This window comes from Cladophialophora psammophila, assembly GCF_000585535.1.
Source record: "Cladophialophora psammophila CBS 110553 chromosome Unknown aczJe-supercont1.5, whole genome shotgun sequence".
In the NCBI taxonomy this organism is placed as follows: domain Eukaryota; kingdom Fungi; phylum Ascomycota; class Eurotiomycetes; order Chaetothyriales; family Herpotrichiellaceae; genus Cladophialophora; species Cladophialophora psammophila.
In genome coordinates, this window is record NW_006912926.1 from 1824503 (window position 1) to 1843129 (window position 18627).

The window sequence follows — 18627 nt, forward strand, 5'->3', positions numbered from 1 at the left end:
AATATTGGCGAGCAAAGCTCGGAGGCTTTTCCCTACAGCGGTAAGCCCTTTATGCACAATCCGGAGGGAGGAAAGGGGCTACGACCATTCCGCGCGAGCAAACAAGCACACGAGTGGCCAATACCCGGTCCAAGAGCGCAACATATCCAACCACTATCCTTCCAGGCAGAGAACGGAGTAAGTCGAGAAGGGGGCGAGAAAGGGCAAGAGAGGGCGGGGGGAGCTTCATTGTTGCTGTTCCTGTTCCTGTTCCTGTTCCTGTTCCTCCTCCTGTTGCTGTTGCTGTTGCCGTTGCGCCTGCCAGTACTCCTCCCGGACCTCCATCATCTTCTTAGTCTGCTCCCCTGAGCGACGAAAGAGAAATCGGTCCCACACGCCGTGGCCGTCTTTGAGAGCACCAGTGGGTCCGGTGACTTTGTCCCCCCAATCTCGCGCAAAGAAATCCAGCAACTTCTTCTCCAGGTCCTTTGGGCCTGAGAAGAACCCCAGCTCCATCCACGTCTCGCTGCCGTCCGGCTCGAGTTGGTCCGGGTCGTTAACCTCCCAGAACCAGAGCCCGGGAGGTTGTGTGATGGCCTTTCCGGCCGAATCGCGCCTCACGCGCAGGCGCGGAACCACCAGCTCATGACCGTTGACGTGGATGGGCTTCTTTCCTTCACTGGGGACGATGGCTGAGTGGTAGTCCAGCTCATCTCCATCCTGGACAAAGAAGCCCTCCTGGCGGCTTGCCATGTAGGTGAACTTCCACACACTGGCTCTGGCGGGCCTATCGATAATCACAACGTTAGCGATGGATTCCACCAAGAGTGCAAAGTAAGTGAGCTGATTGTTGGGGAGGCAGGGTAGTGCAGGTGCAACGTTGAGAAGGCTACACTTGTCCGCGGCGTGCAGATTCAGGTTCAGTTGGGGACGGGGTTGGAGAAAATTCATCGGGTTGTGAAGAGAGAATAGAGCACCGACCATCAACAACGTTCTCTAATGTGATTTTTCTCATCTAATTGTCCGCTGTTTCGAGCAAAGTGATTTTTTAAATACCTTGAATGTGGTGGGTGGGCAATGTACAGGGATCGGGATTGAGAGGGCAGTTGGTGAAAGAGTGTAGGTGATGAGGAGGCATTGTGAAGCTCCACGGGGGAGTAGGTACAGTCCGTAGGACGTTTAACAGCATGTCGTTAATCTAGGCGTCCGTGGACATGGAACATGTCGTGGTCCTCCCTTTTTTTTGGGAGCATGTCCAAAACAGTGGTGCTGATGAAACGAACAAATAAGAATGGGCACTTACAAGGAGAGAGTCATTTCTTGAAAAAGGAAAAGTGTGATATGTTTCAGTGGCAGTGGTGGCGGCTGGTTTAAAGCGGCGACTCTGATTGTGATATGGGAGTCGAGGAGAAATCTAAACTGGCGAGATATTTTGGAAATGCGTTTGTGCAGATAATTAATACCAAGGCCACGCATAAAATTATGCCAAGGTCATGCCCTGTGTTTAGGCATCGTGGCTGCCAGGCTCACAGCTTTCATGGAGTTAGTTTTGCTCGCTATTGTCTCTGATTTTCTCCTATTGTCACAGACTACACTCTACATATATGAGGGGTTTACCGTGTTTACTGAAGCCCCCAATCAAACCAGGACGTACAAGCTACACATGGTGCTTAAACCCAGAATCATGCTGCCCCAAAATGCGGCGTTATTGAGCACCCATCGACCTCGGACTAACTTGCTCCTTTGTAGTGCTACTATCGGTAGTTGCAGCATCATTGCGAAGAAGCCGTATCCACGCAGTTTCTTCGTGATGCAGCCCATGATCAGCTCATGACCGAGGGCGCTAACGAGGAAGGTGATTGTCATAGCAACTGGAGTCGAGAAGTACGTCTTGGACGAGAAGAAGACGTGTCGGCGCAGAAAATGGTAGACTGGAATGTTCCACTCGCGGCTGAACTCGAGCCAGTCGCTGGAATTCCACCAGTCCGAGTAGAAATGGCGGTCGGCAAAACAGGTAATCTCAGCGAACGCACCCAGGATGTACTCCCAGATTACCAGGAAGACGAGCAGGAAGGTGATCATAAATGGGAACAACATCATGCTAGTGGTCTCGGCCAGAATCAATGCCTTTTCCGAGCGAGATGTCGTCAGACGCAGCTGCGTCGCTGATTCGACCAGGACTGGCACGATGAATTCCTCGCTGACTGTGATCATCAAGAAGATGCAGCCGAAGACGGCGAGGGTCTTGTAGAAGAGGCTATCCCATCGAATTTTGGGTGTCCTTGGGTATTCGAGCTCGTAGCAAAGAGTAGGACATAGGACATAGTCGATGTAATTGTACAGTGTTAGATTTTGAGGGTATGTGACTTGTCCAAGAGGAGAAGTTAACTCGGTGGCCAAATCTTGCCGGAGCTGAGCCAAATCTTGCTCGTCTTCCTTCTCTTCCTCGGAACTCTCTGAATCCATTTGGCGCAAGCGAGAGGGAGAGCTGGGATATTTGACGGCCTTGCCCCGGTCTGCCGTTTCGGGCTTGTCAAGGTCTCGAAGTCGTCGCTCGGTCTCGCTCAGATGTCCATTATAGAATGCGTAGGAATGCATCTTCATAAGGAAGGTTAGGGTGTGAAGAGCGAAGAAGACTTGCGAAGTCCAGGTCCAGCTCAGCAAGAATGGCCAGCTCACCCATAAAGCCAACCACAGTGCTTGAAACACGCTCTGTATCCAAATCCCGGCTCTTCGCCATCGCAGGACACCCTTCGCTCCCCGTGCCATTTTTTGGATGGGCAAGCTCAGCACAGTGCTTGCCACCATGGCCGCGTCACTTAATCCCAGAGAAACGACATTCCTGGACAACAAAGCATATACTTCGACTCGCAATGGGTGGCCCGTCTCTTTGATGTTTCTTAAACACGTCGTGATGACCATGATGGCCAGACCGATCCAGAATAGGACAAAGAAACCACGAAAGTCGCGGTATTCACTCCGGGCATCAAAATAGGAGACGCGAGACACGTAGTCGATTGTATAGAACATGCGATGCTTCGCTTGAGCACGAGCAGCTTTTCGCGCCGTGGAAAGGGAGTGTACCGAAGGCGGTGCATCCTGAGGGATTGGCGTGGAGCGGCCGCTGAGATGTCATTGTCAGCGTCGCAATTCCAGGTATAGAATGGAAGGAGAACATGCCTTGAGATACTCGAGGAGACATCGGCAAAGCCGTTCAGGCCCTGGCCTGAAGCACGGAGGGCTTCCGGCAATGCCCTCGTCGGTCGCGGACGCAAGAGGTTGCGCTCTTGACTGCTGGAGCGAGGAAGGGCCATGGTGGGGTATCACCCAAAAAAACGGAAAGAGAAAGGAGATACTATTAAAAACACTCCAGAACAATGTGCATGGCAGCAAAGCAGTCATCCATGATTCCGGACGCCAAACCAAAATTCTGGACCTGCTGGGCGAGATGGGGTACTAAATGCAAGATTGGATTCTCGGGCTCTCTGAATCCGAATGCTCAGAGTGAGCTTGGATTGTCCTAATCTCTACCCAAAATGGAGCAATCCGCACGACCATTCCCCGAATTCGTCGTTCTAGACGTCAGCCTCGGCTTCCGTTGATGTCAGGCGCGCCGATTGGGTCATCGTCGCCAGCATCTGATTCTTGGGTGGTGTCGCCCTTTGGCCCTCTCATGCATGACATTGCGACCCCAAAATCGACTCCGCGATGATCCTACTGGATGGTGCGGGAGTTGGTATGGATGAGATGGTAGATACAATATATCGCGAACGTCTTGCGAGATACGCCCACCATCATGATACGAACCCTATAACTAGTCGAACACACACTGATCGTCCATCAGACTCTACCACTGCGGGACCGCCTTAGGTCGAACACCATCACAGGCAAGGCGACAAAAGGCCTCTTCAGCTGCAATCTCTCGGTTGCCGTCGTCCCTCCGGGCTGGGTAGATCTTTCGACCAGCGTATTGCTCCTCCTCCATGTGTTTATACAGGACCTCTCTCACAAGATTCTTGAAGTAGATGACGCCTTTTTCGTTGTGAGGGTGAAGTGGCCCCTTGACATATGTGTCCATATTGAGGTTGCGCTGCAGGGCGTTGCAGAGATCGAGATCTTCCTTTTCGACTTGTTTGAAGAAGGGATTCATCGTTTCAAAGTCTTGATCAGAGCACGACTTGTGCCGATAGACCTCGTATTCCAGCTTCAGTGAGGTTGCGGATGTTGGTGCGAATCGAGTGAGATATGTTATTCCATCGCTTTTCCTTTGTTAGGAAGTAGAATGAACGCAACATTACATCAACGGCACTTACGATATCAATATGGCAGCATTGGGGAAGAAGTAAGTTGGTTGCACTCCGTACTTGTGTTCAACACTCTCCAACGGCTCCGAATAGTGCTCAATCCACCCTTTGATGCCCTTGACGTCGTAAGTATCAAGTTTGGTGGTCGCCAGAATGCCAGGATGTGCAGTTGTGCAGTGGTAACACTGAGCATGTCGTCAGCTTCAGACTGTTCACTGGCGGATCTTGAATACCTCATTATAATTGTCCACCATAGCTTTCCAGTTGTACTCTCCCTCCATCTCCCAAGCATGGTCAAATTTGAAGTCGTCCATGGTAAAATCTTTCTGGCGTGGCTGCTCATCAACTCTCTCAAAATGGTCTTCCCAAGGTATCGTAGGGGGGTCGGCAGCGTCGAGATTAACCCAGACGAAGCCGAGTCTGTCAACCCGCACATGGACACTGTACAATGAATATTTCGACTTGTCGAAATTCTCCACTGTTTCGAAACGCGGTGCCTTCGCGAGATTGCCGGAGAGGCCATAAGACCATCCTGACAGGCGTCAATCAACATTGAAGAGGAGGCAGGAGGATGTGCCTTGTGCCAGCACCGCCGTATTACCATGATACTTGCATGCAAGAATACTAATCTTCCCACCCTGGCCACTTTCCTTCTCAATTACGGGATACGCTCTATGCCGACAAATATTCAAGAAGGCCCTCAGCTCTTTCTGTCGGTCCCGGATAACGAAGAACTTGAAGCCGGCGATCTCAAAATTCACAAACTCCCCGATCTCTCTGAATCGAAGAGAATGGGAGACACAGAGCCATCGTTTGGAGAAGATTGCACGTTTTTCAAGTTCATACATCCCTTCTTCGCGGTACCAGGATGCTGGGATAGTGTTGATTATTGGACCATGAGTGACTGTGCCTTTAGTCGTGCTACTCTTCTTGGAGGCGTCCATGGTTTTCCGATAATGAGACTGCGAAGCAGTGAAGGGTTCGTGAAGTCACCGTTTAATGCTCAAGATCACTCGGAATAGATGGGTTCTGCCCCGCAAGACCACAGAGTATTTAGATATAGAATACCGCCCTTGGATATCTGCTGAGGGACTCAGAAGGGGCTATCGAGCCTCTTGAGCATCTCATATGATGGCTCGTTCTAGCCGGCCACGAGTTGATATCGGCTCGAATTGATAGGCGAGTAGGAGCATCCAAGCTTCTCGGCTCGAGCTATGTTGTGGTTGATGTTGGACCGTTGTCAAGGATGTTCGCAATTTTGCTTCGAATTGAGTAAGGTGTCTGCAGTGTGGCCAATGAGAGACGACATGATTATCCTGCCTAGCCGGAGTAGTTGGAGGTCTTGCATCCGCCGGACTTCGATTCCGCAAACGAACATACAAGCGGTGTACGTGGTGCAAATCACCTTTGTTCATGTCTTATTAGAAGTCCTGTGCAAAGCAAGCAAAGAGCTCGATCCCCACTCTAGATTCTCTCCAGCTTGTCGAATCGCAATTGCCGTTCGAGGCTTGCTGTCTTGCCGGTGTGGATTCGCGTCGATGGACTTTGGGCCAGGCAAGAAAGTCATCCCTCGACGTATCTGTCTCCCCGAATGTTGAGGCCTTTGTCTAAGAACGGTTTGATCCCAGGGAGAGCTTCGGGATCATGACCAATATTCTCTCCGGCTTGAAACGCTGTCTGCAAATGTTTGGCATGTTTCCCACCTTCAGGGTAAGAGCAGTCATCGAGGATCGTGATTCTGAGAGGTTCGAACCCGCAGTAGCCGAAGATACCATATCGCCAAAGATGATGAATTTGTTTGTCATAGCCCCATCTGTCAAGTTGTCGGGAGGTTGCGCCAGCCAGAGCGAACACTGTGCAAGGCCGATGGCTCAGCAGGCTACCTTCAGGGTCGCGCTCCGACTTGTAGCACCAGCCTGCGGACCAGACTCTGTCCAGCCATCCCTTCATTACGGCAGGCATTTGGTACCACCAGATTGGGAAAATGAGAAAAACCGCGTCTGATTCTTCCACAAAACGTTGTTGCTCAAGCACATCATCAGGCATCGGCACACCCTCAAATTGCTCCCAGTCGCGCGAAGTGAAGACCGGGTTGAAACCGTCTCGATACAAATCAATGACCTTCACCGTATGGCCTTTGCTCTGTGCTCCCTTAATAACTTGATCGGCAATAGCATGAGTGAAGGACTCCTGGTTGGGATGACAAATGACAAGGAGGATGTGCATCGTGACGCTCACGATTACGGATTCGATCTGCGTAAATACATGCGCACCCGGATGTAGGAATAAAGGTGTTGGGATCAACAAAGGAATAAGAGACGGACTACTCGGTAGGTCTCTCTCTCGCAGGACGAGTAGTCCGAAAGGGACATTTAGTGCCAATTTTTCATTGCGGAGTAATCCGTGACCGATGCCTGCCCTGGGTAATACCGAAATTGCACGTCCAGAAATCAGATCATCACAAACTGCCAGTTGTTTTTGATCAACAAATCAACCCAAAAAACATCTAATCCTTGGTCCATGAACCGCCAGGTCTCTAGGACCAAGGACCTCATATGGCGGATTGTACTGAAGGGCAGGATAGCTTGGATTCGTTCAAACCGGGTGATGACTATGGATCTTGCTTCCATCACTGTCAATTGGTGATGTGAGTCGGGTAACTCTCGACACTGCGTAATTGCAGGCAGCTGAGAGCATATGCCACACTGCAACTCGCTCTCACTGCCAGAAGGATTGATCATGTTCTGCGAAAGTTCGCCGGATATGATCAGAAGCAAAATTGCTTCGATGGTCCGGGTGCCGGAGCTTTTCGAGTTCTGCTCCAACACCTGTAAGACGTGAATTGCTAATGATACTAGAAACTCCGAGTTTGTTTTGTGATTCCGAGCGGATGGTGTTCTCATGCCGTGCGAAGAGTGGTTGGCCATCTTGACCTCAAGGAGGTCGGGGTAAGTATGATAGAGTAGTAAAAGGCCGCACAGTCGATATGCTTGCGCAATGTTGATCAGGTCATAGACAGAGGTATGGGGATCTTCCGGATCTAAGACCATATTTGGTCTGGGAAGTTCCAAAGAAATCAGTTGAGACTCAAGTTCCCGAGGTTGCACATTGTCAGAGAGTGTGCAAGGGAGCACACCTGCGGTAGTTACTGGTTGCTGAAGGGCCATCCTACGCTGAGATAGGACGAGACGGCCGACCATGCCCAGAAGAAGTTGAGATTCTGACGATACACCAGTAAGCGGGTGCGGCATTCGGAGCTCTAGCGCCTCCCGAGGACAAATTGCTGGTGGATTCTGGATTTTGTGAGAGCCCGGATTGTAAGCAAACGATAGCATCATCCACCAGTATACCAGGAATTCGACGAAGAATTGAGCAGCTCTTGGGGGAACATTGGGGGCCTGCAGGTGCAGTTCCGCTAGGAGAGCGGTAGCGGCATCGTAGTGTTCTAATCCGAGGTCATTCAAGTCGTACCAGCTACTGCTGAGGCCAAACATGCAGACAACAAAGAGGACTTCAGTCTTTCGAATTGGAACGGAGGTGCTGGTAGGAAGGAGATTAGAAGACAATTGACCTAGAACGTCAATTCGTGCCTGATTCACGGCCACACCAAGACGGCAGTCTGCATCGAGGCTCGATCGGTAGATACCAACAAAATATCTGAATACCGAGAAGAGGAGTGGTGATCGCCTCCACGTGGACATTACCGCAGCACGGAAAGGGCTGAAGCGACCATCATAGATAGACAGCACCCGGGATAAAATCCTGGTATAGCAATTGACGAGCAAAGTGGAATCTTGAAAGGTCGATAACGATCGTCGATACACAGATGCTGTGACTAGATCATTTGAACGGAGCGCTGCTGGATTTAATGTCTTTCCAGTCTCTTCTGCCGACCGTGGCGCGGGCATAACGTCGTAGTCAGCTGGATCTGTGCGTAGATCAAAAGAAGGGTTTCCATGGCCAGACTGGAGGTTCATGAGAGGGGTATACGAGCTCTCGTGGCAAGATTCGTTTAGAGGGAGACTGGATTTGGAGGCTGTTACCGGAACAGGCGAATTCGGCCTCGTGGTTTGCTCATATTTCAGGGACCAGCGGAGAGGCCGTTGATAGCCAGGGCATAGCCAACCTCGGTTGATGCCTGAATTCAATCAGATCGCCGCTTCTCTGTTTCGTCGTGCTGGAAAGCATACATCTGGAGCAGGCAGGCGTTCTTTCGTCGCATTTGACATGTGCCTTCCGGCAGGCGGCACATCCTCCACGAGAATATTTGGACATTCTCGGGCTTTCTGGGCGAGCTGACAGACATTAAATCCATTCATGCCAAGTTGTCTGCACGTCTTCAAGCCAGCAGCAAAAACATGGCGAGATGGTGAGGAGGCGAGAAGGACAGAACTCGCGGCTCTTGGCGTTGGCATTGTCCCCGATTGGCTGCTGTTCAAGGACACTTCTGCAGATGCAGCGAGCGCTTCCTAAGCGGATATTCAGACACCAGAATCCTCAACGGTCACAGGCGTTTTAGGGCATCCGTCATCCTTCCTCGCCTGCAAAGTCTATGGTCTATCCCAAACCAGTGCATGGTAGTGCCAAATCCATGAAAGAGTGAACAGACTTGGACGACCCCGAATTTTGGGTCAGCGTGAACCATCATGACCTCCCGTCAGTCACCCTATGAACTGTCTGCACTGCTCGAGGCCTACTGACAGGCGATGAAGTCAAACAATTTATCCGCAATGTGCGGGCCTCCAAGACCATCGCAGACGAGCGTGCTGTCGTCCAGAAAGAGAGTGCGGCGATCCGGGCTAGTTTTCGAGAAGAGAGCGGAGACTCGAACATTAGGTCTCGCATCACAATTGCTCTTCGAGAAGGGATGTCTCTGACCTGAAGTAGGAGGAACAATGTCGCAAAGCTATTATACCTGTTCACCCTGGGAGAACGCACGCATTTCGGCCAGATAGAATGCCTTAAACTATTGGCCTCTCCGCGGTTTGCGGACAAACGACTGGGCTATTTGGGGACTATGCTGCTGCTGGACGAGAATCAGGAAGTCCTCACATTGGTGACGAACTCGTTGAAAAAGTACGTATGCGCTCCGCCAGCTCCTCCAAGACCCTTACTGATCATGCACAGCGATCTCAATCATTCTAATCAATATGTCGTCGGCCTCGCTCTCTGTACCTTAGGCAACATTGCCTCTGTCGAAATGTCCAGAGACTTGTTCCCCGAAGTCGAGACCCTTATATCCACTGCGAACCCCTACATACGTCGAAAGGCTGCGCTCTGCGCCATGCGGATATGCCGCAAAGTCCCAGATCTTCAAGAACATTTCCTCGAAAAAGCCAAACTTCTGCTACAGGATAGGAATCACGGAGTCCTCCTGTGTGGATTGACCCTGATAACGAGCATGTGCGAGGCAGATGAAGCAGAAGGGGGTGAAGAGGGCGTGGTCGAAATGTTCCGACCAGTTGTTCCACACTTGGTCCGCACGTTGAAAAGTCTTACGAGCTCGGGGTACACGCCTGAACACGATGTTTCGGGAATCACAGATCCCTTCTTGCAAGTCAAGATCCTTCAGCTTTTCCGAGTGCTAGGACGAGGAGACGCGGCCACCAGCGAACAGATCAACGACATTCTGGCACAAGTTGCTACCAACACCGAGTCCACCAAGAATGTCGGAAACGCCATCTTATACGAAGCAGTCCTTACTATTCTTGACATCGAAGCTGACTCGGGTCTGAGAGTGCTGGGCGTCAATATTCTGGGGAAATTCTTAGCCAACAAAGACAATAACATTCGATATGTCGCACTTAACACGCTGATCAAGGTGGTCGCCATTGAGCCTAACGCAGTTCAAAGGCACCGAAATACCATTCTAGAGTGCTTGAGAGACCCAGATATCTCAATCCGACGTCGAGCGTTGGATCTGAGCTTCACCTTGATCCGCGAAGACAACGTACGGGTGCTGATACGAGAATTATTGGCATTTCTGGAAGTCGCTGACACCGAGTTTAAACCTGTGATGACGACGCAGATTGGCATTGCGGCAGATCGTTTCGCCCCTAACAAACGCTGGCACATCGATACTATGCTGCGGGTTGTCAAGCTGGCTGGCAACTATGTCAAGGAGCAGATTCTATCGTCTTTCATTCGTCTCATCGCCACCTCGCCTGACCAGCAAACTTATGCAGTCCAGAAGCTATATGCGGCCCTGAAAGCGGACATCACACAAGAGGCTCTGACCCTGGCCGCTGTCTGGGTCATTGGTGAGTATGGTGACTCGTTACTTCGTGGTGGATCGTACGAAGAAGAAGAGCTGGTGAAGGAAGTAAAAGAAAATGATATTGTTGACTTGTATACGACAATCCTCAACTCGACATACGCAAATCAGGTGGTGACCGAATACATTGTCACTTCTGCAATGAAGCTGACAACGAGGATGTCAGACCAGTCACAAATTGAACGAATACGGCGCTTAATGAATTCCAGAACGGCGGATCTAAGCATCGAGATCCAGCAAAGGGCTGTTGAGTATAGCAACATGTTTGGTTATGACTCGATTCGAAGAGGCGTGCTGGAGAAGATGCCGCCACCGGAAATCAAAGAGGAGCAACGAGTCCTCGGGCAGTCAACGGCGCCTGCTAAGGACAAGAGAAAGACCTTGAAAGCGAAGACAAACGTCAAAGTTGCCAAGGCGACAGAATCCGACATGCTTCTTGATCTTATGGGGGGATCGGACCTGCCAGCTGTAGACACGAGTGCTACACTGAACGGCCAACAACAGACAGCAGACTTATTGGCAGACATTCTCGGAGGTGGAAGCTCAGTTTCTAGTCCTCCAGCACAAACGAAAAGCCCTGCACCACCATCCAATACGGATGCTATCATGGATCTATTCGGCAACGGAACTGCCAAACCCACCAGCCCTGCACCTGCTGGACCACAAGCACACCCCGTATACAATAAAAACGATCTGTCGGTTGCGATTCAAGTCTCAAGAAGTGGTTCTGCAATACAAGCTATCGCGAGGTTCAAGAATAACTCAGCGTTCGAACAGATGTCAAATGTCGGCTTGCAGGCCGCAGTACCAAAGAGTCAGAAATTGACTTTACAAGCGGTAAACAGAAGCGCGCTGGGAGCCGGTGATGAGGCTACTCAAGGCATGAAGGTTGTTGCAGCGACCGGGGTAAGTTCCTTCGCACTTGTATCCTAGCCTATCTACTGACTGCGCGAGTAGCCCCTGCCCTCAAAACTCCGCCTTCGATTGAAAATCTCGTATGCCAAAGATGGGAGTGCTCCGGTAACCGAACAAGTCGACTGGACAGAACCATGAACTGTGCGAATCTTCATCTGTGTTCTTGTGCAAGCCTTAGGATTGCTCCATGCAATACCTGCCCAAAGACATTCAGCTGAATCGGCCAAATACGTGGCTAAGCGGGCTAGGTCAAGCCGCGCAACAGCCGGCCATTGCAAGGCCTCATCATTGAATCCAAAGACAATGAAAAGTTATTATCAACCTGACTGGGGATTTGGCTTCAGTTTGGAGGCCTAGACATCTCAAAGCATGCGGATGCAACGGCAGCGATCAGTCTCTTGCAGAAATCGACACTGATAATTTTTGTAACATGTGGGCGCCAACAGAGGGTACGGAAAGCGTTCCGCTCAGGGGCAAAGGAGCGTCCCGCTTCTGCCACTAAAAAAAGATCTTCAGCAAGTTTCTTTCTCTTGTCCATCTAGATCAGTTGTTGCGCCCTTCCTCAGTAACTGGACCAGCTTGCCTGCCCTACTTCCTCTGAGCGGAAGAACGCCGAGGCTATTGACCCGGGCAGAGCCCACCCTTCTATGACCATTCTTCCCGCCTCAGCTATATCTTTGTGGTTTGAACAAATGTAAGGGCACTCGACGTGCGTTGTTGACTACCTATTGGAATCCAACTACGTCTTTTCGTTTGGCTCATTCTCGATTGCTCCCACTTCCAAGAGCCATGCTACTTCTCCTTTTAACTTATGCGGTCCCCATCTTCCTCGTATTATATCTCCTTGAAGACTACTTTTCTCTATCGTCAATACCTGGGCCTTTCGCCGCAAGTTTCACAAACCTTTACCGCCTCTTTCTCGTCTACAACCGAAATCCCCACGAGAAACACCTTAAGCTCCACAAATATTATGGCAACCTCGTCCGCTTGGGGCCCAACTGCATCTCCGTTACAGGTTCGCAGAGTTACATCCCCCAGATCTACGGCATCGGTAAAGGCCTTGTGAAGTCCGACTTTTACCGCTGTTTCCAGAACATTGTGAATGGGCGACGCGCGGCCAGTCTTGTGGCTATGACGGATGAAAGCCAGCACGCAAAGTCAAAAAGGTTGATTGCTCATGCATATTCGTTAAGTACGCTGGTAGAATATGAGGAACTGGTGGACCGCACGACGGATGTATTTTTACAGACTCTCGAGGAACAATTTGCCTATACTTCACTTTCGCAGAAACGAGTACTTGACCTGGGACGCTTTCTACAGTTCTTCGCCTTCGATGTCATTGGGGAACTCACTTTCAGTCACCGGTTGGGGTTCATTGAATCTGGTATGGATGTGGACGATATCATCAAAGCTATTGGAGCGAATTTCTCCTACTTCAGTGTCCTCGGCCAAATGCCTTGGCTGGATGAAGCCGTCCTAGGAAAGAATCCACTTTACATAAGGTATTTCCGGAAGAGCGTCAGTTCACCTATCTTGCTGTTTGCTCAACGATTGCTGAAGGAACGTTTGCGCGAGCTCAAGGAAGATCGTGCAGAGGATAAAGAGGACAAGTTGAACAAACCAGATTTCCTCAGCCGTTTTCTGAAGATCAGGAAAGCAGATACCGAAGGGGACGAGACACTGACAGATGCTCAGATTCTGTCCAACTTATTTGTGAGTGCCAAAACCCTTTCCCATCTTGACATTGCCTAACCATAGTTTGCTTAGATGAATATAAATGCGGGAAGCGACACGATTGCCTCGACTCTACGCGCTATCTTCTACCATCTTCTCAAAAACCCCGTCTCGCTCTCGCTCTTGATCACCGAGCTAGACTCAGCTGCAGCACAGAAGAAAATCTCAAGCCCATCCCCAACGTGGAACGAGACTCAACAAAGCCTACCTTACCTTTGTGCAGTAGTAAGAGAAGGCCTCAGGATGAATCCCGCCTTATCACTGCCACTGGAACGCATCGTTCCGAAAGAAGGCCTGACTTTGCAACACGAAGATGGCACCCACACCTTTCTACCTCACGGCACTGTCCTAGGTATCAATCCATGGGTCTTCCACCGGAGCCCTCAGGTCTTTGGCCCCGATGCTGAGGCCTGGAACCCAGGCCGTTGGCTCAGCGACAAAGAAAGAGAGACCAAGAATATGGAGCACAGTCTCCTGTCATTCGGCGCAGGGAAGAGATCCTGCTTGGGCAAGAACATTGCAATGCTGGAGCTGCACAAGCTTGTTCCGGCGTTGCTCATGAAATTTAGCATTGAACTGGATGAACCTAAGAAGGAATGGGAAGTAAGTAATGCTTGGGTGTTGAATCAGACGGGGTTGAATGTCAGGTTGGCATTACGGTGAGGACTGCACATCAGGAATGAATTGGATTATTGGTTTTACAATGACAAGAAAATTTGTCAACAAGAATTGCCATCATGGCCAACGCGGCGGACTGGCCTCAATCACCTCCACCAAGACTTTCAGAGACCGCCATATATCTTCATCCCACGACCCTCTCAAAGCATTGACCAGCCTTCGTCCAATCACACCAATACTTGCCTGCATCGCCATCCCCCTCTTCCTGAGCGCATACTCATTGAGCATAATGGTTGTTTCGTCGGGGGGACCGATTCCTAACATTTCTCTTGCCTTCTCGGGAATGCGGTGCAGACTTTCGTTTGAGGCTGCGGCTTGTGCCCAGCACCGCTCCATGGGAACGAGCTGGTCTTTCAATCGAGAGAAATAGAGGTCGACGATAACCCAGGCCGTGATTGCCGAAATGAGCAGTGAGGGTGCCGAGGGAAATATTCGCCGAAAGGCCTCGATATATGTTGCATCAGTGATTTGCGGATTCCGCAGCTCCATGACGGCAGGCGAATCGAGACATAGCATACCGTCGGGAAATTCGTCGATGGCCATAGTGACCGCGTTCAGAGCTCTTTCTAATCTTCGGCACCGAGACCATTTTGCACTTTTGGTAGTAGGCGACAGCTGTGCAACGGAGCGCGTATCAACTTCTAGCGTGTCCGCAATGGCCCACCTCATCTCCAACGTGCGGAAAGATCGATCGCTGCGCGTCCTCCGGGGCGAGGTCGTAAATGGATCTGTCAATTTGCAGATATGTGGCCCAGTGCCGTTGGACACACTGGTTCCCGATCTGCTTGTCCTGCCTCGTGTTGCAAAGGCGACGAGTTGCGGGACGGCACGGGTCGAAGAAGGCGAGGGGTTTTGGGTACGGTCATAGGCGCCATCTGAAATGTGAGAGTCGTGAGAGACATCACAAGGGGTGTCGTACGGGCTGAAGGCGGAGACTTCAACGAGCGTTTGCTTCGGCGTCGAAGGGATGAGGGCGCCTTCAGCAGGCGACTTACCCCTCGATCGACTAGAGGGCGGACGTTGAATCTGAATCAGCTTCGGCTTGCCTGGTCCTACGAGCACGGTGGCGATCATCTGAAATACAGTTAGTGCACTTTGAGTGGGAACAGCAATGCGTGGATGTGTACCACTCCATGCTCGCTGTCTCCTGCGCGAGCGGATGTGCAAGGACGCTGCACGACTTGATAGTATCGAGCTTTGAATCGGCGGATCCTCTCCTCATGCGATGTGGTATTGGCCAGCCATCCAGATTCGTCCGAACACGGAGTGCCTTGATACTCGTGGTCACGCGGAGTTACCGGCATGGATTCCGACGCTGTGCTTAGATTGTCGTCTTCTAGTGTCTCTTGTTCAGAGGAGTGGGCTGCTCGGTCTTGCTCGTCGCAATCCGGATCGTTGCAATAATAGGACAGAATATGTAGGCTGTCCAAAGAATCGTCGTTCGGGATGGGTGTTGGCAGTCGCTCTCGTGGATTATGGAATTTGAAATGTGATTGACCTTCCGGCTGAGGCTCTCCTGCAATGGGGCTTGGAAGCAATGGGGTGACTGGGCTCGAAGCAGCCTGACTCCGCGCCAGAGCACGCAAGTCAGTATAGCTGGCGGACATCCTGCGCAGCTCTGGAGAAGGGAGTGTCGTGGGAGGAGAATTGTCCTGGGCAACAGCAGGAAACTCAGTCCGAAGTAAAGGAAAAGGAGTCTCCAAGTCTGCCACGAAGGGATGTGAAGTGGCGGTTCGAAAGATGTCTTGCAATAATCCACATTGGTTTGATCTAGCCGACTTGCGTCGACGAAGCAGTCTTGACAGCTGCAATCTAGATCCGTTCCGAGAAGGCGGGAGGGGAGACGGGGGAGGTGTCATTTGTCCCTCCTTCAAACGATGGGCGAGGCGGAGTACTGTGGAGCGGCCGTGATGTTGAGGTGCTGCGTCGAGAGCGGGTGTAGGAGCCAATTGTTCCATGGTGTCTATGCGAGCTCGAATAAGTAGGCTGTGGACGTGGCCCTTCGACAAAAGGATAAAATGAGACATATATCCCTGGGGAGGTCACTTACTCGCTCCTGTGCATGTTGCAAATCCAACTGCCAGTGGCGTCAGATCCCTTCACAAGACGCGAGCAGCCGATTCTTGAATCCTGCCCTTGCATATCCTCCTTGAGTATCAGCTTCGGTGTCGCACAGAGTCGTCCCACTCTTTGGACGAAGTCTTGACCAGCCACCTTGGAGCCGGTGGCGCAGAAATTCATCCCTTGCTTCAACCCGACTTCAGGGTGCGCACCACAACCGTGAAAGAGTTACAATGTTGCAGGATTGTTGCACCGCGTAGCATGACAGTGAGGTTTGAAGGGGCATATGCAGCTTTTTAATTGTCATGCCTTGCATGAAGGGGGGACAAAATCCGAACACTGCGTTTCCAGATCCACCACTCAGATCTGTCACTCGGAAATTGCCATCGTCGAGAGAGGAGTTCAGAGAACACAAAACATAGTATTGAAGAGCAAGGTATCGTAGAAGATTCAGCATGAGCTCATTCGAATCTCGGTACGTGACGAGCAAGTGTTGTTGCTCCACCTTTGGAAAACAGCATTGCAAAGAGCATGTTGGGGTATCCATTTATCCGTAGAACGGGCTGAGCCTACCTAGGTCAACAAAGATTGTCCCTCAGCCGCTGCAAATAAAGAAAAGGACCTGTGAAAAGATACAAAAATTCAGTCTAGCAACATGATCCATGATTTGGAGGAAGTCACGTCGACGTGAATGCGTCCAACACTCTTCCCGTATTGAGCAGAATCTATATATGCTCAACTGGCTCTTCTGGCAGGAGTTCCTCACGCTCTTCGCCCTCTCGCCTTTGAGGCAAAAGAGCTTTGATTGGCGGTCTGACCAGGTCGTTGAACATGAATGTGCCATAAACTAGCTGTAGCAGTCCGTCAGCACTTTCCGCATTGAAAGAGACAATTTTGAAACTCACCAGCGCAAATCCCAGGACTTGGAGCCACTTAAAAGACTCCCATCCGAGCCCAAGCGAGACAATCCAAATGAAGAGAGTTCGACATGTATCGATAATGGATCTTGAGGTCGCGGAAATACTTCGAGTCACCGACAGACCGAAGAAATTAAAGCCGCCAATGGAGACCATAATCGCAAGACTTGAGATGCCGATTGCCCGGTTGGTAAAAACTTGACGATACCCTTCCTCCGCATCAAAGTATCCGTGCCTCCCAGCCTTTGTAATGCCGACCGCCAGGTGCAGAATGACCTGAACCAAGACGGTGACGATGAATCCGAATAAACCTTCCCAAGCAACAACTTTCAGGGGTTCCAGGGCGTAGTGCTCCAGGATCCATTCTTCAAGACAGAACTGTGTGGCGGTGAAGATTTGGGCGAAAGCAATGAGGAAAATACCGACGACAGTACGCAGGACGCTAGGGTCGACGGTTTCCAGGATAATGTCTCGCGCAGCAAGGACTGTATGTCGAATCAGCTCAATGCCATCCTCCTTGGGTGCAGGGGAGTTCTTGTCGCCAGATGAAATAGCCCCGGCCAGCCCGACCAAAGCAACGCCCAGCACAACAATAATAAGGGAAATCCAATGGTACAGGTATAGCTTTCTCTTCAAGAACAAGACACTGAACAGGCCAACGAACAAAACCAATGCTCCTCTGGTCATCTGGTATATGGAGGCAGCCACGAACAGCAAGCCGACGTTCATCAAGGTTGTGCCTGCAATATCGCAACAAGCTGGAAGTCCTAACAGGACAACCTTCCAACCCTTGAGATGAGCTCGGTCGTCTGCATTAGGTAAGAGCGGTTTCAATGCTGGATCCGTAGCATCGCGTGAAGGCGCTGGCCGGACGGTATCCTCCTCCTCCTCCTGATCCTCTTCGTGCTCTTCCTCAGTGTTGACGGGCCGGTACAGGAGGGGTGCATCTTTGGAGCGCAGGGCAAGGTAGCGATGCAGGTAGAATCCCAACATGACGAGCCAACATCCCATCTCTCCGATGAACATTTGTACCCTGTGGGAATTAGTGACCAACAACTCGGCCTGGTGAATGGCGGAGCTTACGTTTGGATGACTGGTTGTTCAAACGTCTTGTGATCCTTTGGGTTTTTGCTGTTGCAGCCTCGTACACATTGTTGATCTTGAAACTTCGTCAGAAGGGTGTTGGCACACCCAGTGAGCAGCATCATTCCCACAAGGAATGGTATTACCGCTTTCACGGCCATGGTGCAGAGCTCGCGTGCCTGCGGATGGGGCTCACCGCTCGACCTGCGGCAGAAAGTCGTTGGCTAATCTCGCAATGCACGTCTTATAGCCTTGATGGAAGACCTCCAGAAATACAACTGCACAAAAGAACAAAGCGTAGAGACTATCAAATCAATAGATCCTAAGTGTGGAAACAAAGCAAGGAGGGAGAACGCTGCTCGGCAGAAGCCTGAATGGGTGTGCCAGAGCAGTAGGTCAGGCGAGTTAAGGCAAGTTAAGGCGAGTTTAGGTGAATGGAGACAAGATGGAGATCACTCTATGGAGTACATACCTCGTAATTGGGGCCCTCCGTACGGGAAACGGGGCAAACAGACACCAGGAGGGATGCTTCTATGTAGCAGCAGAATCGCAAATTTGAAATCGACGGAGACGATGAAATTTGAAATCTTCCTCAATGTCATAGAGAGTCTGACCACAGCGTCTGCGCACCTTGACATCCGTTCCCTGGGTCGTCACGTACAAAGATCGTCACAATCTTCAT

At 50.9% G+C, this 18627-nt stretch overlaps 9 protein-coding genes across 9 annotated transcripts; 2 read left to right on the forward strand and 7 right to left on the reverse strand.

The window, feature by feature from the left end:
• Positions 1–225: 225 nt before the first annotated feature.
• A1O5_04307 (uncharacterized protein) lies at positions 226–732 on the reverse strand (the record flags this gene model as incomplete). The annotated part of the gene is made up of 1 exon (XM_007744914.1): positions 226–732. One exon carries the CDS (start codon positions 730–732, stop codon positions 226–228), a length of 507 nt encoding a protein of 168 aa, XP_007743104.1.
• Positions 733–1617: 885 nt separating this feature from the next.
• Positions 1618–2901, reverse strand: A1O5_04308 (sterol O-acyltransferase; the record flags this gene model as incomplete). The annotated part of the gene is made up of 1 exon (XM_007744915.1): positions 1618–2901. One exon carries the CDS (start codon positions 2899–2901, stop codon positions 1618–1620), a length of 1284 nt encoding a protein of 427 aa, XP_007743105.1.
• A 925-nt stretch (positions 2902–3826) lies between these two features.
• On the reverse strand, positions 3827–5227 carry A1O5_04309 (uncharacterized protein; the record flags this gene model as incomplete). The annotated part of the gene is made up of 4 exons (XM_007744916.1): positions 3827–4238; positions 4293–4468; positions 4517–4815; positions 4885–5227. 4 exons carry the CDS (start codon positions 5225–5227, stop codon positions 3827–3829), a joined length of 1230 nt encoding a protein of 409 aa, XP_007743106.1.
• Positions 5228–5846: 619 nt separating this feature from the next.
• Positions 5847–6509, reverse strand: A1O5_04310 (uncharacterized protein; the record flags this gene model as incomplete). The annotated part of the gene is made up of 1 exon (XM_007744917.1): positions 5847–6509. One exon carries the CDS (start codon positions 6507–6509, stop codon positions 5847–5849), a length of 663 nt encoding a protein of 220 aa, XP_007743107.1.
• Positions 6510–6733: 224 nt separating this feature from the next.
• On the reverse strand, positions 6734–8260 carry A1O5_04311 (uncharacterized protein; the record flags this gene model as incomplete). Its single annotated transcript, XM_007744918.1, has 1 exon — positions 6734–8260. One exon carries the CDS (start codon positions 8258–8260, stop codon positions 6734–6736), a length of 1527 nt encoding a protein of 508 aa, XP_007743108.1.
• A 669-nt stretch (positions 8261–8929) lies between these two features.
• Positions 8930–11610, forward strand: A1O5_04312 (uncharacterized protein; the record flags this gene model as incomplete). Its single annotated transcript, XM_007744919.1, has 5 exons — positions 8930–8939; positions 8996–9119; positions 9168–9359; positions 9411–11463; positions 11515–11610. 5 exons carry the CDS (start codon positions 8930–8932, stop codon positions 11608–11610), a joined length of 2475 nt encoding a protein of 824 aa, XP_007743109.1.
• A 651-nt stretch (positions 11611–12261) lies between these two features.
• Positions 12262–13869, forward strand: A1O5_04313 (uncharacterized protein; the record flags this gene model as incomplete). Its single annotated transcript, XM_007744920.1, has 2 exons — positions 12262–13185; positions 13240–13869. The coding sequence occupies 2 exons, from the start codon at positions 12262–12264 to the stop codon at positions 13867–13869; spliced, it is 1554 nt and encodes a 517-aa protein (XP_007743110.1).
• Positions 13870–13941: 72 nt separating this feature from the next.
• A1O5_04314 (uncharacterized protein) lies at positions 13942–15491 on the reverse strand (the record flags this gene model as incomplete). The annotated part of the gene is made up of 2 exons (XM_007744921.1): positions 13942–14958; positions 15012–15491. 2 exons carry the CDS (start codon positions 15489–15491, stop codon positions 13942–13944), a joined length of 1497 nt encoding a protein of 498 aa, XP_007743111.1.
• A 1179-nt stretch (positions 15492–16670) lies between these two features.
• A1O5_04315 (uncharacterized protein) lies at positions 16671–18106 on the reverse strand (the record flags this gene model as incomplete). The annotated part of the gene is made up of 3 exons (XM_007744922.1): positions 16671–16796; positions 16851–17895; positions 17946–18106. The coding sequence occupies 3 exons, from the start codon at positions 18104–18106 to the stop codon at positions 16671–16673; spliced, it is 1332 nt and encodes a 443-aa protein (XP_007743112.1).
• Positions 18107–18627: the final 521 nt, after the last annotated feature.